General features: G+C 32.1%; 1 protein-coding gene across 3 annotated transcripts; it reads right to left on the bottom strand.

Annotated features, from left to right (window-relative positions):
- Positions 1-7,696: 7,696 nt before the first annotated feature.
- Positions 7,697-19,818, bottom strand: LOC107490072 (serine/threonine-protein kinase BLUS1). 3 transcript variants are annotated; one of them, XM_016110845.3, is made up of 22 exons: positions 19,513-19,818; positions 14,910-15,068; positions 14,505-14,707; positions 13,647-13,901; positions 13,216-13,340; positions 13,068-13,112; positions 12,823-12,904; positions 12,659-12,727; positions 12,403-12,573; positions 12,259-12,324; positions 11,988-12,056; positions 11,744-11,890; positions 11,487-11,560; positions 10,391-10,594; positions 9,883-9,974; positions 9,640-9,716; positions 9,274-9,399; positions 9,142-9,184; positions 9,014-9,054; positions 8,486-8,547; positions 8,348-8,399; positions 7,697-8,020 (listed from the first exon to the last, which is right to left on the bottom strand). In XM_016110845.3, the coding sequence occupies exons 3-22, from the start codon at positions 14,670-14,672 to the stop codon at positions 7,976-7,978; spliced, it is 2,013 nt and encodes a 670-aa protein (XP_015966331.1). In that variant the 5' UTR covers positions 14,673-14,707; positions 14,910-15,068; positions 19,513-19,818; the 3' UTR covers positions 7,697-7,975. The 3 variants fall into 3 exon arrangements, with proteins under 3 accessions (XP_015966331.1, XP_020998626.1, XP_015966330.1); XM_021142967.2 differs by adding an exon at positions 19,069-19,195 and having other exon boundaries at positions 14,505-15,068; XM_016110844.3 differs by having other exon boundaries at positions 14,505-15,068.
- Between the last annotated feature and the right edge of the window lie 3,395 nt (positions 19,819-23,213).

A 23,213-nucleotide genomic window follows, 5' to 3' on the forward strand; every position in this document is an offset into this window, starting at 1 on the left:
ACATGGTTGCAAATAACCAATTCATGTACACTTCTGAGAGGAATTTCGTGAATAATGGGATACCTCAGAAGAAAGGAGTTCTTGAAATTGATGCTCTGAATGCCATATTGGCTCAGAACAAAGTGTTGACTCAACAGGTCAACATGATCTCTCAAAATCTAAATGGATGGCAACATGCATCCAATAGTACTAAAGAGGCAGCTTCTGAAGAAGCTTATGATCTTGAGAACCCTGCCATGGTAGAGGTTAATTACATGGGTGAACCTTATGGAAACACCTATAATTCATCATGGAGAAATCATCCAAATTTCTCATGGAAGGATCAACAAAAGCCTCAACAAGGCTTTAACAATGGTGGACGTAATAGGCTGAGCAAGGGTGATGCCTCCAGACGATTAGCCGTGCAGTGACAGCGCATAGGACCATTTTCCCGAGAGGATTAAAAGTAGCCATTGATGATGGTGATGCCCTACATACAGCTTGCCATGGAAAGGAGTAAGAAAGATTGGATGAGGGCAATAAGAAAGTAGAGATTCGAAAGGATTCTAGCATCTCCACACGCCTATCTGAAATTTCCACTATTGATTTACATAAGTATTTCTATCTTATTTTATTTTCTATTTATTATTAATTTTCGAAACCCATAACCATTTAATCTGCTTAACTGAGATTTACAAGGTGACCATAGCTTGCTTATACCAACAATCTCTGTGGGATCGACCCTTACTCACGTAAGGTATTACTTGGATGACCCAGTACACTTGCTGGTTAAGTTGAACGGAGTTGTGAGCTTCTCTAACAGTGCCTGGAACTCTTTTATCACAATTTCGTCCACCACTCTTCAAGTATTTTTACAGTTCCGTTAAGATGTAATTAGTTATTAAAATGGATATATTTTGCTCTTTAATCTCGGATGTCATTTTTGATATTGTTCGGTGACTCAATTAGCCTTAATTATTTTGCTATGTTCATCTTTTTTGTAATTGTTCATTCGCTGGTCGTACGTTACACTTGGTTATGGCGAGTAAAATTTTTTCTAATCACGAACTAGACTGACTTGCAACACATCCAAAATCATATCCCATATGATAAATGGATTCCTGAACACATCTAAAATTCATTCATTTGAACCAATGAACATTGCCTTTGCAACTACTAAGTAATATAGCACAAGTACGGTCCTCTATATTAATTAAAGAAATTGCCACTCCAAAAATGAGAAACATACCTACCCTTTTATGACACATCAAAAATGATATTCTTGTTCTACACAAACGAAATAGAACACATCGAAAATTCATAAATAGAACTGAAATTGTCAAAAAAAAAAAAAACAGGATGCACCCTAATATGAAATTGGGATTTGGAATATGTAGATGCTGGAGCTGCTATTGCATGTGTTATCCTTTAGTCAATATTACTATAAGAATGTGCCTACAAACAAATACAATACACTAATGTCAACAAAGAATGGATGAATGCAACTTTAAATAAAAAGTTCTCTGATGCAATAATCTTACATGAATACAACGGTTCTGGAACGAATTCAACAATGTTGTAAATCCCACCGAGCTTAAGGAATCCATTTGCGTATTTGTTGCATTAGGAAAATGTTCATGGATACAAGAAACGGTGTTGTCGGTGAAACAATCTTCTTCAAGAGGAGCAAAATCCTGCATCCATACATGAACGATATTTAAATTACAACATACAAAACTCATAGCATACTCTCTAGCAATAAACAGTAAAATAAACCTTAGGGTGTTTGCTAGCAGTAATGCGTCTCTCGGTGGCCTTGTTTGAATGTTTGTCTCCTTCAACAGCTGCAACTTCCTGTACATATGAAAATATCTTAAATTCAACAGGCTCCACACATGAAAAATATATCCAGCGCAGGAGAATTGTCCAAACCCTGGCCGTCATAACTAACCTTTGTATGTTTACAACTAGCTCGACGTTTCTTAGTACCATTCTTAATTTTCCGGTCCACATCCGCCTCCAGTCTCTTGAAGCTTGGACGCCCCCTAGGTACCACATGAGGAGGGCTCTGCAAAACATTTAATCCATCAAGACACTCACTTGTGCGCATGCTTTCTGAATGTTTTGCCCGATGTTTGCTAAGTGCCACTTTGGCACTTGCAAAAGCGGACCGCAATATATCAGCCTCCTCCTTATCATGCACAAAGTCCTAGGCCACATTGTAGAAGTCAACACACAGTCCCCTAAATATATTCATGCTTTCATCAGAGCGCCGTGAGTCGTGACTACTTCTAATATGGGTGCGCTTACGATAAACATTCTTGCTCCACCGAGAAAGTATATACGACGAGTTCACCTTGTCAACCCTACAATGGGATAAAACCGATAGGATGTGGCAACAGAGGATACTATATGACTCAAACCTGAAGCAGTTGCACCTAACCTGGTGTGAGATAGGACAAAACACAACCTCATACTCGCTGTAAATAGACATCCCTTTAACTATCTTCTGTTGAGTCACTTCATAGAAGTATTGGTTGTCCTTCACTACCCTTGGAGACAGGTTGCAGTCGCACTTTTTGACAAATTCGGCTTGAACATCGCGAAATATGCAGTTTGTGTACTCATATTGGAACTGCTTCTCAATAGGAGAGTTCGAGGCACATGGGATCAGGCCCCTATTATCTGCTGCATCGCATTCCAACTCCTGTTGTTCCTTATCTGCAAGACAATTGTCATACTGGTGCACAAATTGAATTAAACTGCTCCTACACGTTAGGTACTTATCAAAGAAAGCATGCATGCTCTCACTCCGTTGTGTACTCCTCATACCAGCCTAAAATTCGTGCTCTAGAAAAACAGGGACCCATATATTGCGAATATTATAGATATCTGCACTTTGAAAGACATATTTGCTGTTAAAATAGTCACCTATGTTGTGTCACTAAACATGCATGAAAGGATATTTAGCATAAGTTCATTTCTTTTACAAAATCTAGTCAATACTTAATACGACAAATAAACAGACCAAACAAGATTTTTAGATGTGTATTCATACAAGTAAGCCAGTTGTTGTCATGAAGGGTGTACTCTTCAATGAAGTCATACCAAGAACTTTCAAATGATTCTTGCGAATGAGACTCCCAAATAATTCCACGCATTGTGGCTTTAATTTCTTCATATCGGCTCAACTTTCCAAGTTTATGGGGTATCTTCCTCGTGATGTGCCAAATGCACAATCTATGCCTGGTGTTTGGCATGACATTTCGAATGGCTGTTGCCATGGCCCCGCATTGGTCAGTTAAGATTCCATCTGATGTTTTTTCCATACATTTTATAAATGTTTGCATGAGCCATTCAAAAGACTCAGTCTCTTCATTGCCCAATAAAGCACACCGGAAAAGACATGACCTTCCATGGTGATTGACACCCACAAATGCTGCAACTGGCATCTCATACCTATAAAAAATCAACGTCTGGGGCAATCAGTGAGTTTGTAAATTAATGAGTCTTTAAAAAAAAGACCAAGAAAAAAAAGTTACTTGTTGAGCTTGTATGTGGTGTCAAATGACACCACGTCACCAAAATACTCGTAAGCAGCTCTTGATCGAGCATCCGCCCAAAATGCATGCTTGAGACTATTATCACTATAGACACAAATGTCGTAAAAGAAATTCGGGTTCTGCTCTTTCATCCTGGTAAAATAGTCCAGCATCTCTTGCGCATCAGTATTATCTCCATTGATTCGGAGTTTACCAGATATATAATTTCTAACATCCTTCTCAAGAAATTTCAGATTAGAACGACCACCAGCTTCATCAGCAAGCGCCTGAAAAGTCTTCGAAGGTCGTATACCAGCCTGGTCGTTGCGCTCAATGACATCCTTAACGTGCATGGAGAGTTCTCTATTTTTCTTGAACATCCATGACAAACTGGGATCACACCGATGCGTGTGAGCCAATTCTACTTTCGACAGTCTCCATTTTCCAAGCTCTTTGTCAAGTTTCACATAGATGCGAGCTTTACAGTGTACAGATGAGACTGTGTTTGACCTTTGGGTTACCAGATTCTTCTTTGTTCGGTATCCATCTCTATTGCACTGTATGGATTGGTTAATGGGTGTCCTTCCATTCTCGTCGAAGTTAGTGTTTCTTATATGAGGCTCGAATCCCACTTTATTGGCATAGTTGTAGTAAAATTGGCGTGCTTCTTCGAGAGTTCCAAATAGCATCCCCACTTTTGGAATCTCCTCATCAGAAATGGTGGGATGAATTATGACCTAAAAAAAATACATACTAACAAGGATTGTGGCACAAGAATGACAAAATAATACGTGCATATATATATTTATAGTCATTACTCGGATATTTGGATATGTTGACAGGAATATATGTATTAAAATATAAACTATAACTAGAATGCAAGTAAAAAAGTTGGCCATAAATATAAGAAGAATAGATTGTTACATTATAAAAAATTCTAAAATAAAAAATGGCAACTACCTCAGTCGTGCACTCAGTTTCTGTAGCAGAATTGCTTGAACTATTACAAATATTTGTATCGTCCATATCATTGCTTGAACTATTACAAATATTTGTATCGTCCATATCAATATGGGTATCAAATGAGTGAATTTCTTCTAACGATGGCTGCGTGTTCAAGTCTATCACAAATGTCATGTTGATGTCTAAGATTATAAATAAAATAATGGTCATTATAATAGTAGAAAAAGAAAAAATTTTAATTAATTAAACTATATGCAAATTAATAGCTAAGTGTCCATTTGGTTAAACATTTTGGATCAGTAAGACCCCAAAAAAAATTTTGTGCTATTTGATAGATTTTTGGATGTGTTCTAGCAATATTGTAAGTTCGATTGTATTATTTTGAATGTGTAATAACTTACGAAATAAACTATTTCCAACCATTATCTAAAATACCAACCAATAACATCAATAAAAAAAATAAGATGAATAAATATTAATGCCCAACCAAATAATAAAAATTCCAACTAATACCATGATAATATATTTTAGATATTTTTTATAAATAATAAACAACTCAAATTAATTGTTGATTATAATAATTTTGAAAAATTTAATGTTCAAATAAGTATCAAAAAAAATCCAACTAATAATTAAAATAATAATATTATATGTATTTTATCGAATAAAAAATAAATATATTAATTGTATTATTAACGTTTATATTGTATTATTAAAGTTGGCTGATTTTGGATGTGTTTTAAAAATATTTTGTATAAAATATCATACTATCAGATGTGTTATAATAAAAAATAACAACACAATTTTAAAATAATTGTTGATTATAATAATTTTGAAAACTAATAAGTATCGAAAAAAATTCAACTAATAATTTAAATAATAAATAGGAAAAATTCCACTCCCCTCCCCTGTGAGATGTTAAAATGACATTCCCCTCCCCTCTATTTTATAAATGTACATTTTCCTCCCTTCTAACTTTTAAAAAACCTCCTCTTTAATCCATTTTAAACTTTTTGTGTTAACTTTATCCATTTTTTAGGAAAAAATAAATTATTTTTTCAAAAAAATCCATTAACAAAAGTTTTATTTTTTATCATTAAATTTTACTTACTAAAATACCTTTTAATAAATTATTTTTTATTGATTGAATTGTATTTTTATTAAAATACGTTTAAAAAAATTAATAATTAAATTATTTTTTTTCTAAGATATCTATCCTTCAATAATTTTTTAATTATTAAATTATGATTTTACCAAAATTTTTATGAACAATTACTTTTATATTTTACTATTAATTTTTTGATATCAATATATATTATTTTAACATTAAATAAAAAAATTTTACCACTTGTTCATACCCTGGCCCAATAATAAAGGCACAGGTCCAAAAGAAAGGCTTAGTCCAAAGGATTGAGCCTTGCCCCGCACCGACCTTCGTGCTAAGAAGTCGGTGTCAACTACGATTTGTCCTAAAGAAGTCGGGCACGAGATTAGCTGGCAGATAAACACTCATTCAAATGAGTAACCGCCCCTAAAATCTCTCTAACCGCTTTTCCCTAATAAATATTATATTCATTTGATCGAATAAAAAATAAAAGATTAATTGTATTATTGACGTTTAAATTTAAATTTTTAAAATTAGCCTGATTTTGGATGCGTTTTAAAAATATTTTGAATAAAATATCATGCTATCATATGTGTTATAATTGATAAATAACAACATAATTTTTATGACTATACCAACTACATCTTCTTTCTTAAACTTCAGATATTTTTTTTGGCTTCTTTGCTCAAACTACTTACGTAAAAAGTACTTTATTTGCAACAACTTTATTAATAAAATTAAATAAGATCAACCTTGTTCCAATTAAATCAGCGGAATATTTTTATGTTTAAATTAAAATATAATTAAAAATATTAAACATGATATTTCTTAACAAATTACATAAATACATGTATGGAAAATAGTGATACCTTTCACCAATGCAAAATGAGAGAGTGCTTCAGCTGGAAGGTGGTGATAGTCTTCACCAATAAAAACGAGATGGAGAAGAAGAATTCAACTGGCAGGTGGCAGCGTCCTTTTTGATTTCATTTCAAAAACTGAAGTTACGAAAATTAAGCACGCAGTCACCGTAACCACCCATAGAAGTGGGTGGGTTTTAAAATTTAATTTAAAATCTAATTATAGATATGTATCTACAAAATAGGAACATGTTACAATAAAAAAATAATTAAATATTATTTAAATTTGATTAAAGGCTGATTAGTATTGTACAACTAGCATTTTCCTAAAAATATATACATTTAACCATATTGAAATATAGAAGGTAAAACAGTTATAAACTAACTTGCTATTATTTTAGATTAACTTTAATAGTTATAATTCTTTCTAATATATGTATATAATTCTAATTTCAAATAGTAAACATATCCATAAAAAAATATACTTTCCTGTATATTTTTAGAAACATTTCAAGTATTTCCTGTGTTTCAGTATTCTTAATCATTAATATGAAAGATGTATATATTTTATGATTAAAATTAATGACTAAAAACACTGAAATATTTGAAACTATGATACACTTGAATGCTTTCTATATTTTTACCTCCCATGGTAAAATTTTCTGGGCTATCACTGTTTACTAGAGGCCATCAAATTTGAGACACAAATTGCAGCTCCCACAGATTGATCATGAAGGAGCAGATATTTTAGACCAGCCAATGAGGCAGCTATGACTTATTATCCATTATTCAAACTTCATGTTTCCTAAAATCTGACCATCTTAATCTTTGTGCATGATTTGTGACTTTTCTGATACATGTTTCTTAGAAATACTTGAACAAATAAAACTTGAGACTTTTTATTCATAAACCATCTCAAAAGTCCAAGTATTTAAGTAAAATCACATAAATAACTTTATATGTGATAATTGTTTCCACAAATCAAGCAACAATTCAAACAATTTACAATGACTTGTACTAAGAAATCATAGAATGGTTGTCCTAAAAGAGGAAGCAAGTATAAAACTTACCCCAGAGGTAGGGTATCTGATATTTGAACAAACCACATTCACACTTAAAATAAGGCACATAGCAATAGCAACATTGCTCAGCTAAATAATATATATGCATTTACTTGAATTCTTAAGGGTATGTTTTGGTGGGTAGAGAGGATGGGGGGAATGAGGCAGACAAATGGTAAGGGGGTATTAAATTTAATAATAATAATAATAATAATAATAATAATAATAATAATCTCAATATCTAAAGTCAATAAATTACATTTTATAAAGAGACTCAAGGATAGCATCTCAAAAATTGGTGTCTGCCTTAAACACAAAGTTTACACTGGTATACAGCAAGATACAAACTGAGATGTGGCCTCATCCCTCAGGTGTGTTTGCAAAACATCATCATCATCCAATTCCAATGTTATCACTGGACGCCAGACATTGCTCAGTTATAAGCTTTCTTTCTTGTATTGTTCTTCACTTTTCAACTTTGTTGGCCATTGAGCTCAACTGTTTCTCTAACTGCAAACCAAAGCACAAGGCCACATACCATAAATGAATGATAGTTCAAGGGGAATTCCAAATGATGAAATCAGCATTCAAAATGGTATATCTAGACTCTACTTTCATGAAGGAACACAGTTAATGCATTCAAAATGAATATATAAAAGAAAAAAGCACAAATAAGAATATGAAAAGATTAATTCTTTTTGGATAGGATCCAAGCACTTGCTCAGAGTAGCTTATTTTGTATCCAGGTCAACTTACAATCAAAGCCTTCCTTATGGGGTTTTCAATTTTTCTTTTCTTTTTTTAAATAATTAATTAAAGCAAGACATTCTGACATACCTGAAGATTTTTCATCTTTTGTCTCTGCAATTCCTCAACAAGGGTGCCAAGACTGACATAAGAGTTGAAAAATGAAAATAAGATATATGCTAAATTTAGGTTGATCAACAAACAGAAACTTAGTTAAATTCATTATACCTCTGTTGGAGTTGAACAACCTGAAAATACAGCTCTCGCTCCCTATTTGTCACCGGTGGTGCCTGCAAGTTGCGCAAATGTGAGGCCATTAAGCAACACTCATGTAATGAGTATTCATGTGAGCTGTCTAAGAGAAACAGTTGAGTTGTCTATCTATAACCTCAAGGCCACAAGTTTAAACCTTAAAATCAGCCACTGATGCATTTATCAGGTTAGGCTGCCTACATTACACTCTTTGGGTGCGGTCCTATCCCGGACCCAGATAACCGTGGGATGCCTATGTACTGAGCTACCCTTTATATAATGAGTATTCTTAACACCCCCATCCAGGGACAGTTTCTGTCCTTAAGATTTGGCTTAAATTTTGATTTTCTTCCCTAAGTTGTTGTAATCAGTGTTTATAAATATCAAATTCCTTCAATGTTTCTATTGCTTCTAGATTTCTGATACAGCCGCAAAAACCTAGTCCTGAGCATGTCATTGGAACTTTTAAGAGCTATTAATATTACACAAAGGGTGGTAATGTACCTGCAAAGAATCAACTGCCTCCGCTGATTCTGCATTCTTGCCTACAACAAATAAAATCAGAATGAATAACCAGAGTTGGCAGTTTTAAGAAACAAAATTCACACAAAAAAAAAAAGATGAGCCCTTACCATAAGATTGCTCTGCATACTTTATTAGTTTAATAAGTTCTTCCTGTCAAATTTCATTGGAAAGTAAAATATCCGCCTTAGAATTGTCAATTAAAAATAAATAAGAAACTAAGAATTGCAACAGAAGCATACCCTCTGCAAACTGTTCTGTTGTAATATGCACTGCAATGATGGAAGAATAGCAGCAGCCACGGAGTTCTGATTTGGCGGACTAGCAGGAGCTCCACTAACTGGGACACAAACGCAGTTTGGCTGACCCTGAATAAGTAGAAGAAACAAAAACATAATAAATTCAATCCCCAATATCATTAACACCGATGGGAGCAAACATAATTGCATAGATCCAACCATAGGTCATCATATAATCTCAAGGAAACAGAAAAAGCTACAAATTTTAACAAATAGCATAGCCTAACCATAGATCGGGAATAAGAATGTACACCTGGATGCATTTAGAAGAGACAGACCTAAAAAAACAAAATAGCATGCTACACATACCATTGGACTGAGATCTGCTGATGTGACCTTAAAGCGCCCCTTACGCTGAACAACAGCTCCTTCTGATGTGTCATCAACTGCTTATAGATAAAGCATTGAAGTATGTAAGAACAATTTCTGAGCGAGTTTATATTGGAATGAAACAAGTTAACGTCTAATTACTGACAAGAAAATGAAAATGATGAAAATGTTCAGATCATCAGATTTCAGAATGCCAATCACATTAACAAGAAAAATACACACCCAGAGGAAGGTTGGTGTTATCCCTCTTCTGCCGATATAACAATGGACCGCTATGATTCCGCTCAGAAGAATATCTTGTTTGTAGATAATCCCTTTTAAAATGCACAAAACATCTTAGAATACACACCAATAGTAGATCAACAAGAAAATCTACGAAGAAATTATCCCATTCTAAGAATCACATCATAAAACAAATCAATTATTCAACAGAGAATTTTCAAAATTTCTCAAAAACCATGCTTCAATTTATAACATAAAGCTAGCAAATGAAGCACAATCTTTTAATGATGGTTTCCAAAAAAAAAAAAAAGAAAGAAAAAAATGACATACAAAAGAAATGTCACAGGCACAGCATTGCATGCAAGTAACCAATTTTAGACTTAAATTTTTTCAGCCAGCAAAAACCCTTGTAACAGAATTTGATTTCCAAGAGTGTATCTAGGGATAAGTGCTGCACTAATTGTAAGAAGTCTAAAAGACAGGAAAGAAAAAAGAGAAAAAAAAATACCTGTCACCATCGAAAACCTTTTTGGAAGAAGGATAATTATCAGGCAACAAAGAACCACTCAAAAACTTTTTTTGTTGAGCTATAGCATTTTGCGGTAATGAACCACTTGGCCCAGAAGATTCGTTGTTACTTCTTCCATAATCAATATCCAAATCTCTTGGACTGGTATTATTGACATCTTCCTCACCGACATCAAAGCAACCTCTGCATAGATTGCATATCAAGATAAAACAATCTAATGGAAAATCATATACTAAACTAGCAAATGATTTTAGAAAATACAAGGAAAAATTTTTAAGTATTTGCACAAAAAAAATCAATTGCCAATTCAAATGAAGACATCATTTAGTCACGTTAAGAATTTGTCTTAAATTCTTCATAGATAACAATTACTACTAACAATTACAACATAATTTGTAAATCATGTTTACATTCAAACCACCAGAGTCTAAGCATGCAAAAGGGGAAATAAAACGTACAGCATATTATAATTCCATATCTGAATGAAGAATGTATCTAAAATGAAATTATATAAAATTTGAAAGAAAAAGTATGCACATTATTTTTATGTACACAGATTTAATGTAGTATTGATATCAAGCTATTGGATGAGATGTTTTCATGCCATGTTATCAAAACTTCTATAACCAAGTGGTCTAGAGTGAAATCTCCATTTGCCACAGTATTCTACATAAATGTTAAATTTCAGAATAAAATAGGCTAGACATATACATATTACATGCTTCAAACCTAATAGATATGATATAAACCATTCACATGCCTCTACCTAACAACTTAAACTTTTAGGAAAAGTGGTTTATGACAAACCCTAAAGACGCTCATGTGTTGTGTTAGGAGAGTAAAATGTAAACCATTTGTATTTTTACCAACCATTATGGGAAAGATCGTAAATAACAACAGTAACTAAATAAAGATGAAAAAAATATGGCAGGAGATAAAACTGCCCAGCTTGAAACATAACATTCCATATAACTGGAAAGAGATGACACAACATTACTTAAAAAAATAATACCACCACACAAAAAGATATAAATAAATAAACGCAGAAGAACATAAATGGAAGAAATGGCCATACTTAAGTGCTTGAAGAGGTTTACTAGGAAATGAAGGAAGTGAACTCTCCAAATCCTGAAGATTGTTAAAGCCATCCTGAGAACAAGATGCACCCCAGATGATAAAATACATTTGTAGATAATAATAATAATAATAATAATAATAATAATAATAATAATTAATAAATAAATAATAGAAAGGTTAAGAGATCAAAAAGAACATAAACTGAAGTGAAGATTTCAAGAAATAAATAAAGAATTTTTTGGGCAATATCAGTACCTCTTTGTCCAGTGTGGGTGCAACATCTGAATGATTAGCTGATACAGAAGATAGACCATCTGCTGGGACCCTTTCGTCATCAGATCTATCTTTTTGCTTCTTGTCTATATCTGGATCTTCTGCATTTGGCACTCCATCATCTTGAATCTGTATGCAAAGGACAAAGAAAATAATAACCAGTAATGCGCAACTTTCCACCTAGCTAAAGTAAATAAAGGAGAAAAAGTGGGAAGGTACTACTTACGAGAGCAGCTTGACTTTTTAAATCCTCCAGGTTAAAATTCCAGGCACTAATTCCTCGAATATATTCTTTCTGTAAACACAACAATTAAAAATCACATATAATTATTCTTAAATCATCAAGGACAAGTAATAAAACATAGATACAAAATTGATACAGGCATCCAGTAAACATGTACTTAACATTGAATAATACATAGCAGTCATGAAAATCACCACCTTGCATACACTATAACCAAAATGATTGTATACTTCAGAATTTAACATGAACCAACCTGAGACAATTGCTCCTTATCTTCATAAAGAGCCTTGTTCTGAACCAGTAAATCTGCCTCTTTTGCCTGGAACACGAGGTCAGAGTAATGATAGCAGAAGTGATTTATAAACATAATACAACAATTTGAAAATAAGAAGCATACCTTCAACATTCTAAAGCGGTCTCCCAATGGAGCAAGGCCATCTAAAATTGTGCGAGCAAGATAGTCAACAGGGCGTGCATGTTTGAAGAAGTGGTGCTTTAAAAGCTTATCTGAACTTGGACGTTTCTTAGGGTCTTTCACTAAGCAGGTGGCAACCAACTCTTTGAAAGACTGAGTAGGGAGGAGGAACAATTAATATATGAATAACCTTCACAAGTGACAGACACAACAAAATTTTTGTCAAAACACCACAAACCTTTGAAAATCTCTTATCTCTTTCATAATCAAGACCAGGGGGGGCATTTTGCAAAGTCATAAGCAAAACCTACATCCAGAAAAATAAGGTAAATATTCAACTAAGTTCATGGACTAAAGCAGAGAAGTGGTACTAACAAGTAAATTTTAAGATAAATGAATTACTTTCATTGGTGGATATTTGGAAAATGGGGCATGACCATGAGCAAGTTCAAGTGCTGTTATGCCAAATGACCATATATCTGCTCTGTTAATAGATACCAAAATATAAGAGAAAATAAAAAGAACTCATCAAATATTGCAATATCAGATTAAGAATAAAAATTCCTAAGTTCATCAAAAACAACAAATATTTATTTAAAGGGACAAAAAGAAGCCCAACAGGGATAGGTAGAAGGGAAGACACTCACTTAAAATCATATCCATGTAATTGCTGCATAACCTCAGGAGCCATCCTGATGAAAATAAACACAACTCACAGCTTCAGCGATCATATTCACATGACTAGCCAGATTTAATATGAAACTACAATAAAGGATTATAGCAACTAAATGGTACCAGCAGGGTGTTCCAACAAAAGTATTTCTTGATCGTTGCCTATCTCCAGTATCAAACATACATGCTGACACTCCAAAGTCAGCTAGTTTGACTGCACCATTAGAATCAATCAAAATATTCCCAGCCTGCATAGTTAAGTATGTTTAAAAGAAAGGGGAAAGAAGCAAAGAAAGAAAATAAGACATATGTAGGCTTGTAAAGAAAATGGAGAGAGAATTCATGCAAACAAAAGGAATGAATTGGTAGATTCAAATAGGCTTTACAAGCACCAAAGAAACAGGTGCAAGTTCTGCAAAAACTGAGACTCAATCACACATTTCACCTAGGATTTTGACTACAATCCTAACTCTCAGATTCCGAATATTCATATCAAATGGTTGCATGTTTCAAAATTGGTAAGAATGGATGTTTGTCAAGATGCAGCCCAATACCTTAACATCTCTGTGTATGTGACCATGGTCATGAAGATAGACTAGTGCTTTGAGAACTTCACGAAGTAAAGTAGCAATAACAGGCTCTTCAAAACCCTCGGGAAAGGCAGATTTCATTATATGAAGGCAAGAACCCCCAGCCATGTACGGCATCACAACCCAAAGATTGTGTCCAGCAGTAAAAGAGCAATGTGCTCGTAGAAGATTCGGATGGTCAATCAAGCTCATGGTCTGTACCTCCCTCCTAATTCCATCCTGCATAATTTGCATAGATATCATTGAGAATGTATTCAATCTGACAGCTATGGAATACACACTTGCAAGTATCAGCAAACAATCTAGTATCTAATAATTGAACTAATAAAGGAAATTATCCTTGTATTATTAATATAAAAAAATTTCTATCCTTGTATTAAAGCAAATGACACCACACGTAACAAGACATTTGAATTCAATAAGTTTAACAACTAATTGGACTGGAAATGCATAATTTATCACCAAGCAGTGTAATGATGACTGGAATCTTTTTTTTCCCTATTTCTACAAGCCACATTGAACCAAAAGATGCATTAAAAAATTATATAAAAAGATAAATACAGTAAAATCTGAAAACAACATAGCAACTCTTTATACATAGATTAAATGGAATACTGGGATTGTAAGGAGCCACACAAATAACCTAATTCAATGGCAGCTTAGCAAGCCAAGCAATGCGCATTTACTACAAACAAATTTTTGTTGCACAGAAAATAGAAATACTCAATGGTATGACATATAACCAAATATGCAATAAAATTTGTCACACATAAATCTGAAAACCAAAAAATTTCAAATTTCATAAGAATCTAGCTTACATACCAAATCATTGTTGCACTTCTCGAGATCAAGAACCTTGATGGCAACTATTTCATTGAGTGGAATGCAGAGAGCCCTGTATACTGAGGCACTAACACCTTCACCAACTTCTTCATATAACTTGTAATCTTTGGCATTAAGAGGAAATCGTTTTTCTGATATATGCTCCATTTTTTCTTCTTATATCATAACATCAAAATGTACCACTCACCAAAAATAGATACATAATGCAGAGGTGAAACCAATGTTATAATACTTTCAGGTTGGTAGCACTTTTCCTTTGAACAAACCAAAGGATAAAATGCATCTGAAGATGCACTTTTTTATTTTTCCTTCCCAGTATTTCTTTTCAACTTCAATGATATATTTAACATGGTAATGTTCTCATTCAAAACTAATTAATATTACCGAACTCAAATATCTGAGCATACTGATGTGCTAGTCGACCAGCTTTGTGAGACAAATTGAATAGGCATGTGTCGCAGAACTAAACTAGCATGAGACAAGAACTGCACATAACTTATTAGTAGTATGGTAGCTGAACTGCATCAAGTCAATCTCCAATATCTGCAGCATAGATGGCAAAAACAGACCTACTAGTCAAGAAAATTGAACAATTATCCTTACGGGTGAAAAATTGATACTGAACAGAATTACAAGAGAATATTATTTGAGAGAGGGGCAGAGATACATGCACATATACAAAACTAATGTTCTGTAAAATAGAGCGCACGAGCTCTTTTTGTTATGAACTAAGAAGTACTATATATTTGAAAGTTATATGCATTCAGAGGAGAGTTTCTTGTAGGACACCATATACCAAAAGTAAAGGATATATGTTTCTTCAGTTTGTCATATAATTAGAACAAATGGAAGTTGACAGCCAGCATATGCAGCTTTAAAGCTGAAAGAACTTACAAAGAGAATCATTCCTTCCTTTTCGGACTATCTAATTATCTTATTCTCATTTTTCACACAATTCTGAACTATGTGGCCTGTGGCTAGGACTAACTAACCATAACGTATACCAAATCCACAATCTAACTCAATTTATGCCATTATTCCTTTTGTTTGTTTTTTGCTCTGTTTTTCGTCTGAATGATATTCTTCTTTTATCAAAAAAAGAAATACTTCACTTTAAAGCAACTTATCAACAATGCCAATACCCCTATAGTTCCATCCTTTGACCAACCGTCAACACAAAAATCCCCAATAAAAGTATAAACTATCATCTGTATATTCCAAAACCTATAAAAATACAGCCCATTGAACATGGTTGATTTTCCTATTTTATGTTTTCCTTGTCAGCACAAGAAAAGTACTCATATCAGAAAACGAGTTTGGTAAGTAACTCATTACTCCATTCCCCATATAAAATGAAAACTGCCTTCTTACAAATATACTACCCTTTTTTTTCCCCAAAAGTGATGCAACATAGAGGATAAACACATTTTAGACTGTAGAAGCGAGTTGTCAACATTCAACAATAACAACAAAAAACAAAGATGGATGAATAACACCATTGCGCAATATCAAGGATGTTGTCAACAATGCCCATAAATAGAGCTTCCATATTGTCATCCATCCAGGAGCATCAAAACAAATACCCAAAGAGGTTATAAACTATCATCTATATATTGCAAATCCTAAGGACATGCTTTACTTCCTACTTTGTGCTTTCCTTGTCAGGATAATAATGTCATCGAATCAGAAAATGAGTTTGGTAAGTAACTCACTACATAGTTTGCTGAAAATTTGACTCTTTTATAAATAAGCAAATAAATGTAATAAATACGTTCCACACTTCAAGAAACACAGACACAATTAAATTTTTTCCCTCTTCCATCAAACATTCATACAAACTACTTTGGTTGCTCCCAACTGTGCAGAGGTATCTTGAAGAGAAAAATTGTATGTGAAGAATTTAATTTGTTATATTCTATGTGCATGAAATTGAACTGTTGGTTGAACTAGTTGCGTACTGATACAAATGAACACGTAAGGAAAGAAAAAAAATTTCAACATTTAAAAACCCTAACACATTCTGTAATGGTTTTAAGAGAAACAAAATTAAGTGTAGAAAATTATAGAAATGGAAAGTTGAAAACGGTTTCTAAACCAAAGGCAAACAGTTTTCGATCAGGTATAATTCTTCCTTCTTTACTAATTTGATTCACAATCAGATAATGGAAGGAAATTCAAGCTAGTCGTTCAAAGCTCAATAAAATTCATTTAAGTTATCACATTCCAAGGAACTCATCAATGAACACTTACACAAATTTGAAATCGGGTGTAAATTAATGGCAAAGTTAGGAATAACAACACCTGAAGTTGATGTATATATAGAAAAATTCCTAAAACTTGAATGTCATTTACCCCCCAAAAATAACGAAGATGAGATTCTACATAATTTAAAAAGCTAAGCTGGCACAGAAACAACATTTGAATAGGTAGTCCATGCAAATTTATCTCCCATGAGCCTGCCATATGTTCAAGCCCTCAGTGTTCTTGGAGGTGGATTATGGATCTCATGTCCACTTTTGGGAGAACCATGGTCTAGGAGATTTGCACTTTAGATACGCCTTTCTATGTCTTCCTTATCTTTCTCCCTTATATAATTGAGTTATCCGAAGAAGAAGAAGAAGAAAAAACAGCGACAAAAAAAAAAAGCGAAAAAAAAGAAAAACCCTACATTTTGAGATTCTCTTTTTAATAAAATTCCAAATGTAAGCTTAATGGGAGAGGAAATTTTCTGCAGGTTTCTATTTGGTCTCCTGGACTCTATTGGTCTTCTAACCCACATAAAAGAGAAGTGATCCTTCTACTCTTCTGAGGTATGATCATGAAATCATTGTCTACTCCTTGCAGTTGAATAGATCTACTTGCTCTTTTATAAACCCCTCAAGAAATCCAAAACCTCCACTAAGGTCAAGTCCTTATATTAGGACTATTGGTGCATACTATGTGTGTTGTATATGTGCGTTGTTTAGGAGCTCGCATAAAACCAGTTCCAATATTACTCTCACATTGGTCTCCAAACATTCTTCCAAGGAATTATTCCTTGGAACAGTGGATGTGACCCATGTCGTTGGACTAGTTTTCCATGACTACCTTTCATGGCTCTGGAAGAAGTAAAGAGGGCCAGGCACTTTCTGTTTGAAGAATAACTCCCGAATTATGAGTTTCAATGGATTTATGGGTGCACTTGGTTCAACTTATTTTAACAAAAACTTTGACCAAAAATCAACAACAACATATTTGTATAAATTTATAACAAAAATTTCAAAAATCGCAGTGTTCCACTTTTTTGAAAAAGCCAAACAGAATAGCTTGAGTAAAATCAATTGTCAACATTGTTCAATTATATCAAGGACAAGTCAGGAATTTTAGCTTCTATTTGGTGTAAAGCACCTAACCACCTTAAGGGGCTTCCCCAACTGAGTGGTGGACAACTTTTCTCGATTGATCTTTCCTCTTTTTATATTGCTTCGTCTATTTTTCTCTTACATTATATAGTAATTATGCTCCAAATTCCTTGTATTTTTATCATCCACCTTAGAGAAATTCTCCTTTAAACTAGAGAGCCCTCACCTATGCATTTCTTTTTCCCCATGATTCAGAAGATATTCTAAGATTCATTAAATCTCCTTAGCATACAGTAAGCAAAGCAAAATAACCTAGTTAAAATAACCTAGTGTCCATTCATCACTCTTTGGCAACAAAACAAAGTAGTTACTAAACATTCCAATACAATAGTTCCTAAACTACTTCTACTTCAAACAACAAGAATAATGTCTAAACTCAGCTCATTTATGCTTAAATCTCTTGTGGCCAACTCATTCAGAGTCTTCTGAGGTCTCCCTCTATCCTAGCCGGTGAACTTTTTCCCATCTGTTTCACCATCCTAACCGGATGCTCTTCTAGACTTTCCCCAACATGACCAAACAACCTAGGTTGAGATTTCATCATCTCTTCAATAATAGGTGTTATTCCAAATTCCTAAATTACGTCTCCAATTAGAAACTCCACCTAAGTCAAAGATTTCATAGGCAATTCCCAACTTATAATATGAGAATCCAAAAAGCCTTTCCATTTCCCAATGAAATATATGAAATCCAAATATAAGTATAGATTTCTTAGATAATTTTTAGTGCTGCAATGGATTTACGTGATGCATCTCAAATTCAAATACCAAGTCCACACCAAGCCACTAATCCCTAAACTCCAGGCCCCACCCATCCAAAACAAATTGCATCACAGCATAGGCAGCATACTTCTTCCTAGTATATAATCATGTTTAGGCCCCAATCCTTGAGAAAGATAACTCTTTTGAATCCCCAAAATCTACAAGAGATTTTATGACAAGAATAACCTTCACTTAATATCTGCAGGGAACAAGGTGAACTTGACAAGTTTTTTGTTGTAACCAATAAGATGCAATAAATTGTACCACAAAAAATTCATTAAAAAATATTATAAACTCAATCCACCAAATTATTCAAGAAATGGCAATTGTAGATATGGATGCAAGTTAGATTCAGAATTCAATTATATGTAATCTACGAACCAAATAAATTGAAGTTTGCCAAAGATCCCCTCAACAAAATTCGCATGATTTAATTTTTCAAAAAACTCCATTTCACTCTCTGCTTTTTAACTGCGTCAGCTCATCTCTTTGCTTCAGCATAAAAAATCTACATTCAAATATTCCATTACAAAAATAAATAATTAAAAAAAAAACACAAAATTGGCCACCAGATGATCAATAAGTTCATTTGATCAACAAAAAAAACCAACAAAGTCAATGAATTTTCAAAGCAACAACACTCCAATCAGCAGCTAAAATAAATATACATATAAAAATTTAATTTTTAACCATTTTTCAAGCCGTTAAATGATCCAAAAATGAAATGGGCAACACGTGAATTCGATAAAGTTGATCACAGAAAAGTGTAAACTGAATCGAAAAGTAGCTGAAAAAATCGCAAGCTAAGACAATAGAAGAACGAACCTAGGGTTTGTAGTGAAGAAGGTTGAATTTTTTTCAGTGGAGTTGAAGAACAAGTGAATCTGAAACGACCTAGTCAGATAAAAGCAGCCACGAAAAATATATAGATACTCAGAAACGAAGGCGGTGCCCTTTGCGTAGGAAAAGGGTCGAATTGCAGTTCTTCAAGAGTATGGATTTTCCTGATTTTGCTCCTCAAATCAAATTCCTTTCCTTCGGAAAGGGAAAAAAAACTCTCTCTCTCTCTCTCTCTCTCTCTCTGAGGCTGAGCTTGTGTTTCTGTGCCAAACAGTTCATTCAACCTTGATTGAATCTAATAAAGACTTAATTACTCTCTGTTTGTTAGTCATTATTATTTTTTTCAACAACAATTTATTATGGTCTTTTACTCTTTTCAAACTATTAAGGTAAGAATCTAATTTTTAGTATGTCATGATTATATTAGTAGTCAAATATCATTAAAATTATATTTGTTTTTAAAAAGAGGACAAGATAAACACGAAGAATAAAACACAAAAAATAAAAATATAAAATTTTGTGTTTTTATATTTTGTTCGATGATAAGTTAGAACAAATTATGAAAATCTAATTTATTCTGATTTTTTTTATTTAAAAAATTTAAGAAGACAAATATAATAATAAAATAATATAATTATAAAAAATTAATAAGAATGATAAAAGAAAAAATAAAAAATAAGTTGTGTAATTGTATTTTTTGTTAGTGTTTCTGTGTCTTTCCTGTCAAGATGGATACAAAATATACTAATTCAGTATTTCTAGATACAATATTTCTATCTATATCTCATCTGTCAAATACAATTTTATATCTCTGTATCCTTGTTTCAGTATCTTGTCTCTGAAAACAAATATAGTTTAATTTATTTCTCTTAAATTATAAAAATTATTTAATATATAACGCAATAAATTTTTTAAAACGTTTTACTAAAAATATCAACCATACACAATAAATTATATAACAAATATATATATCCGTGGCACCATGAATCTTTACTCATTTAAAAACCTTTTACTCTAAAATTCAGGCTAGATAAATTTTACCCCTCAAAGATTCACAAATAGAGAAAAAAAAATACTATAAGCTCCTTAGCTTTTTATAATGTCGCACGTCTTTAAGCCCGTGTTTGGTTAAGAAGATTGAGATCAGGAGGATTGAGATTTAATATTATGTTTGGTGATTAAGAGACTAAAATTTTAGAGATAGAAACTGATATTTGAATAATATTTTTTTATCAAAAATATCTTTATTTAATTTTTTAAATTTTAAATCTATTCCTCGATCTTCATATTTATTTTAAATTAAACATAATATTAAGATATAACTCAGTTTAGTATATTTTACATCAAATATAATACAAAGATTTAATTTAATCTCAGTCTCTTTCAATTTCAGTCTTTCAGTTTTAATCTCCCTTCTAACGCAACCTAAACGTACACGTATTCCAAGTTTAGAATGTGGCAAAAGGATAATACCATTTTTTCAGCAGACATTTCCATCAACTCTGCCTATAGGAACAGTGAAGGAGAGGAAATAAGAACTTACGGCTCTTAGTAGGGTGCTATCGATCCTAAAGCAAAGTCCTAGTATATGAATAATTGTACGCATTATCTTTTCTAACATAGGTTATACGACCTTAACTTCATTCATTTCATGACTATTTCAGTCTCTAACTAGTTATTTCAATCATAAATTCTTTTTTCTTTGACTTTTATTGCCTGAAATTTGTTCTTTATATTTAATATGTCAAATTAATCTTTTAACTAGTAAATGATAGCAAACAATTGTAGATCAACCACAGACATAAATACAAACAATTCACTCAACACAATTAATAGAGAATCAAACACAACACAAGATCACAGAAATTATACTGCAAACAAGTATAATGCATGTCTGTCCTATACAGGTCATGAGTTCATGTGTCGGTTTACACCCCACAATCCGACATTACCTAAGAACTTAATTATCATAGATATGGTTTTCCAATTGTATCAATCCGTGTATACGTGTTGATATGGTTAATACCATTAGTACGTGATAACCGCGACAATCGTCACAAAATTTGAACATATAATATACATGTAATGGCCATTACGTAAGTGTCTCCGAGATCAATCATCAATAGTATGTGAATTTTTTCGAATTCGATGATCAAACTATACGTGATTTCTCCAATTTTGATTATCAACGGTACATGGGTATTCTCCGAATTCAATCATTAACAGTAATGAATAAATGGGACAAAACCTTTATTTTTATCAGACGAACATTTAATCATTTAGTTTTCAATTTTCAGTCATTCATTCATTCATCGGTTCAGTAAATTAATCTTAATAATCATATCACAATCTTTTTATCATATATCATTATAATAAAATACTATTATAATAAAATATTATTATTTGTTTATTTTTTATATATTCAAAATCAGCTCATTAAATGAAGTCTAACTTGTCATTCAAATTTTGCAAATTTTTAATGTATGAAATCCAAAAAGTCCGTTACTAAAAATTTGAGTTATTATAATTATAAGCTATTTTTTATTTAACGTTTTTTTTTGTGACTTTTGGTTTAACGTTTAGAATATGAAAAGTATGTTCAAGTTTCTAGAATATGAAAAGTATGCTCAAATTTTTAGAATATTTTAATTTTTTATTCAATTACTTGTTTTATGAATTAATAAGTTTTAGTTTTTGCGTTCACTTGAGATGTATTTGATTTAACGTTTAAATCTAAGAAATCACGTTCAATCTTTTTGAACGCTTCAATTTTTAGTTTGATAATGTTTTTTTCTCTGGAAGGTAAATTTGATTCTATATCAAACTCTTATTCACTACAAATAACAAATTGCAGTTTTTGCATTCAATTCTTAGGTCTGAAAGAAATAATTAAAAAAATTATTTGGTTTAATTATTTTATTAATTTTATATTTTCACCAAATTTGTAATTAGGTTCTTATAAATTTTTCTTTTTAGTTGAGTTCTTATACTACTTTTAATTTTATAATTAGGTCTTTTCTAGTGTAAAAAATATTAGAATTAACTAAATATTTATCCGTAAATAAAAAGCATCCACAATTAAGAACCTAATTAGATTTTTTACCATATGTTTTATGGAATAAATATTTCGTTAATTTTAACGTTTTTTACAAGAAAATGACCTAATTACAAAATTAAAAGTAATGTAGGAATCCAATTGAAAAAAAATATATAAAAATCTAATTATAAATTCGGTGATGTTATAAGGACCAATAAAATAATTAAATTATTTTTTTTTTATCAATTTTATTTTTCATTCTCATGTGTAATAAGAACACCGGAAAATTTTTGTATTTATTTGTTTTCTGACTATACATATTTTACAGGCAAATATTTTTTTAGATGATTGCTATGGTATCTAAAAGTGTTGCCTAACTTATTAAAAACAAAGTTAAAAATAATAATTTGTAGATATTTAAAGTTTATCCAAAAAATAAATTAGACAAAAATTAAGTACTAAATTATAGATAATATAGAATTTACCTTTTTTTATATTGACATTTTTTATATTTTTTAAGTTTTGATTTTTTATTAATTATTTATTTATTTTGTTTATACAATGAATTAATCTGTGAATCTAAATTTTATTTAAGAGTTTTTTATTGGTCAATAAGTTAATGTATACATAATATAAAATTTAAATCTCT

Source organism: Arachis duranensis, chromosome 5 (genome assembly GCF_000817695.3).
Source record: "Arachis duranensis cultivar V14167 chromosome 5, aradu.V14167.gnm2.J7QH, whole genome shotgun sequence".
Lineage (NCBI taxonomy): Eukaryota > Viridiplantae > Streptophyta > Magnoliopsida > Fabales > Fabaceae > Arachis > Arachis duranensis.

What these genes read in the sequence shown, in the direction of transcription:
- LOC107490072 (XM_016110845.3), bottom strand. Translation starts at nt 14,672, where the DNA reads ATGGAGCATATATCAGAAAAACGATTTCCTCTTAATGCCAAAGATTAC. An exon ending in ACATACACAGAGATGTTAAG is followed by an intron (nt 13,341 to 13,646) that starts GTATTGGGCTGC and finishes TTAACTATGCAG; the next exon opens with GCTGGGAATATTTTGATTGA. An exon ending in AGGCAGTTGATTCTTTGCAG is followed by an intron (nt 8,548 to 9,013) that starts GTACATTACCAC and finishes CGCAACTTGCAG; the next exon opens with GCACCACCGGTGACAAATAG.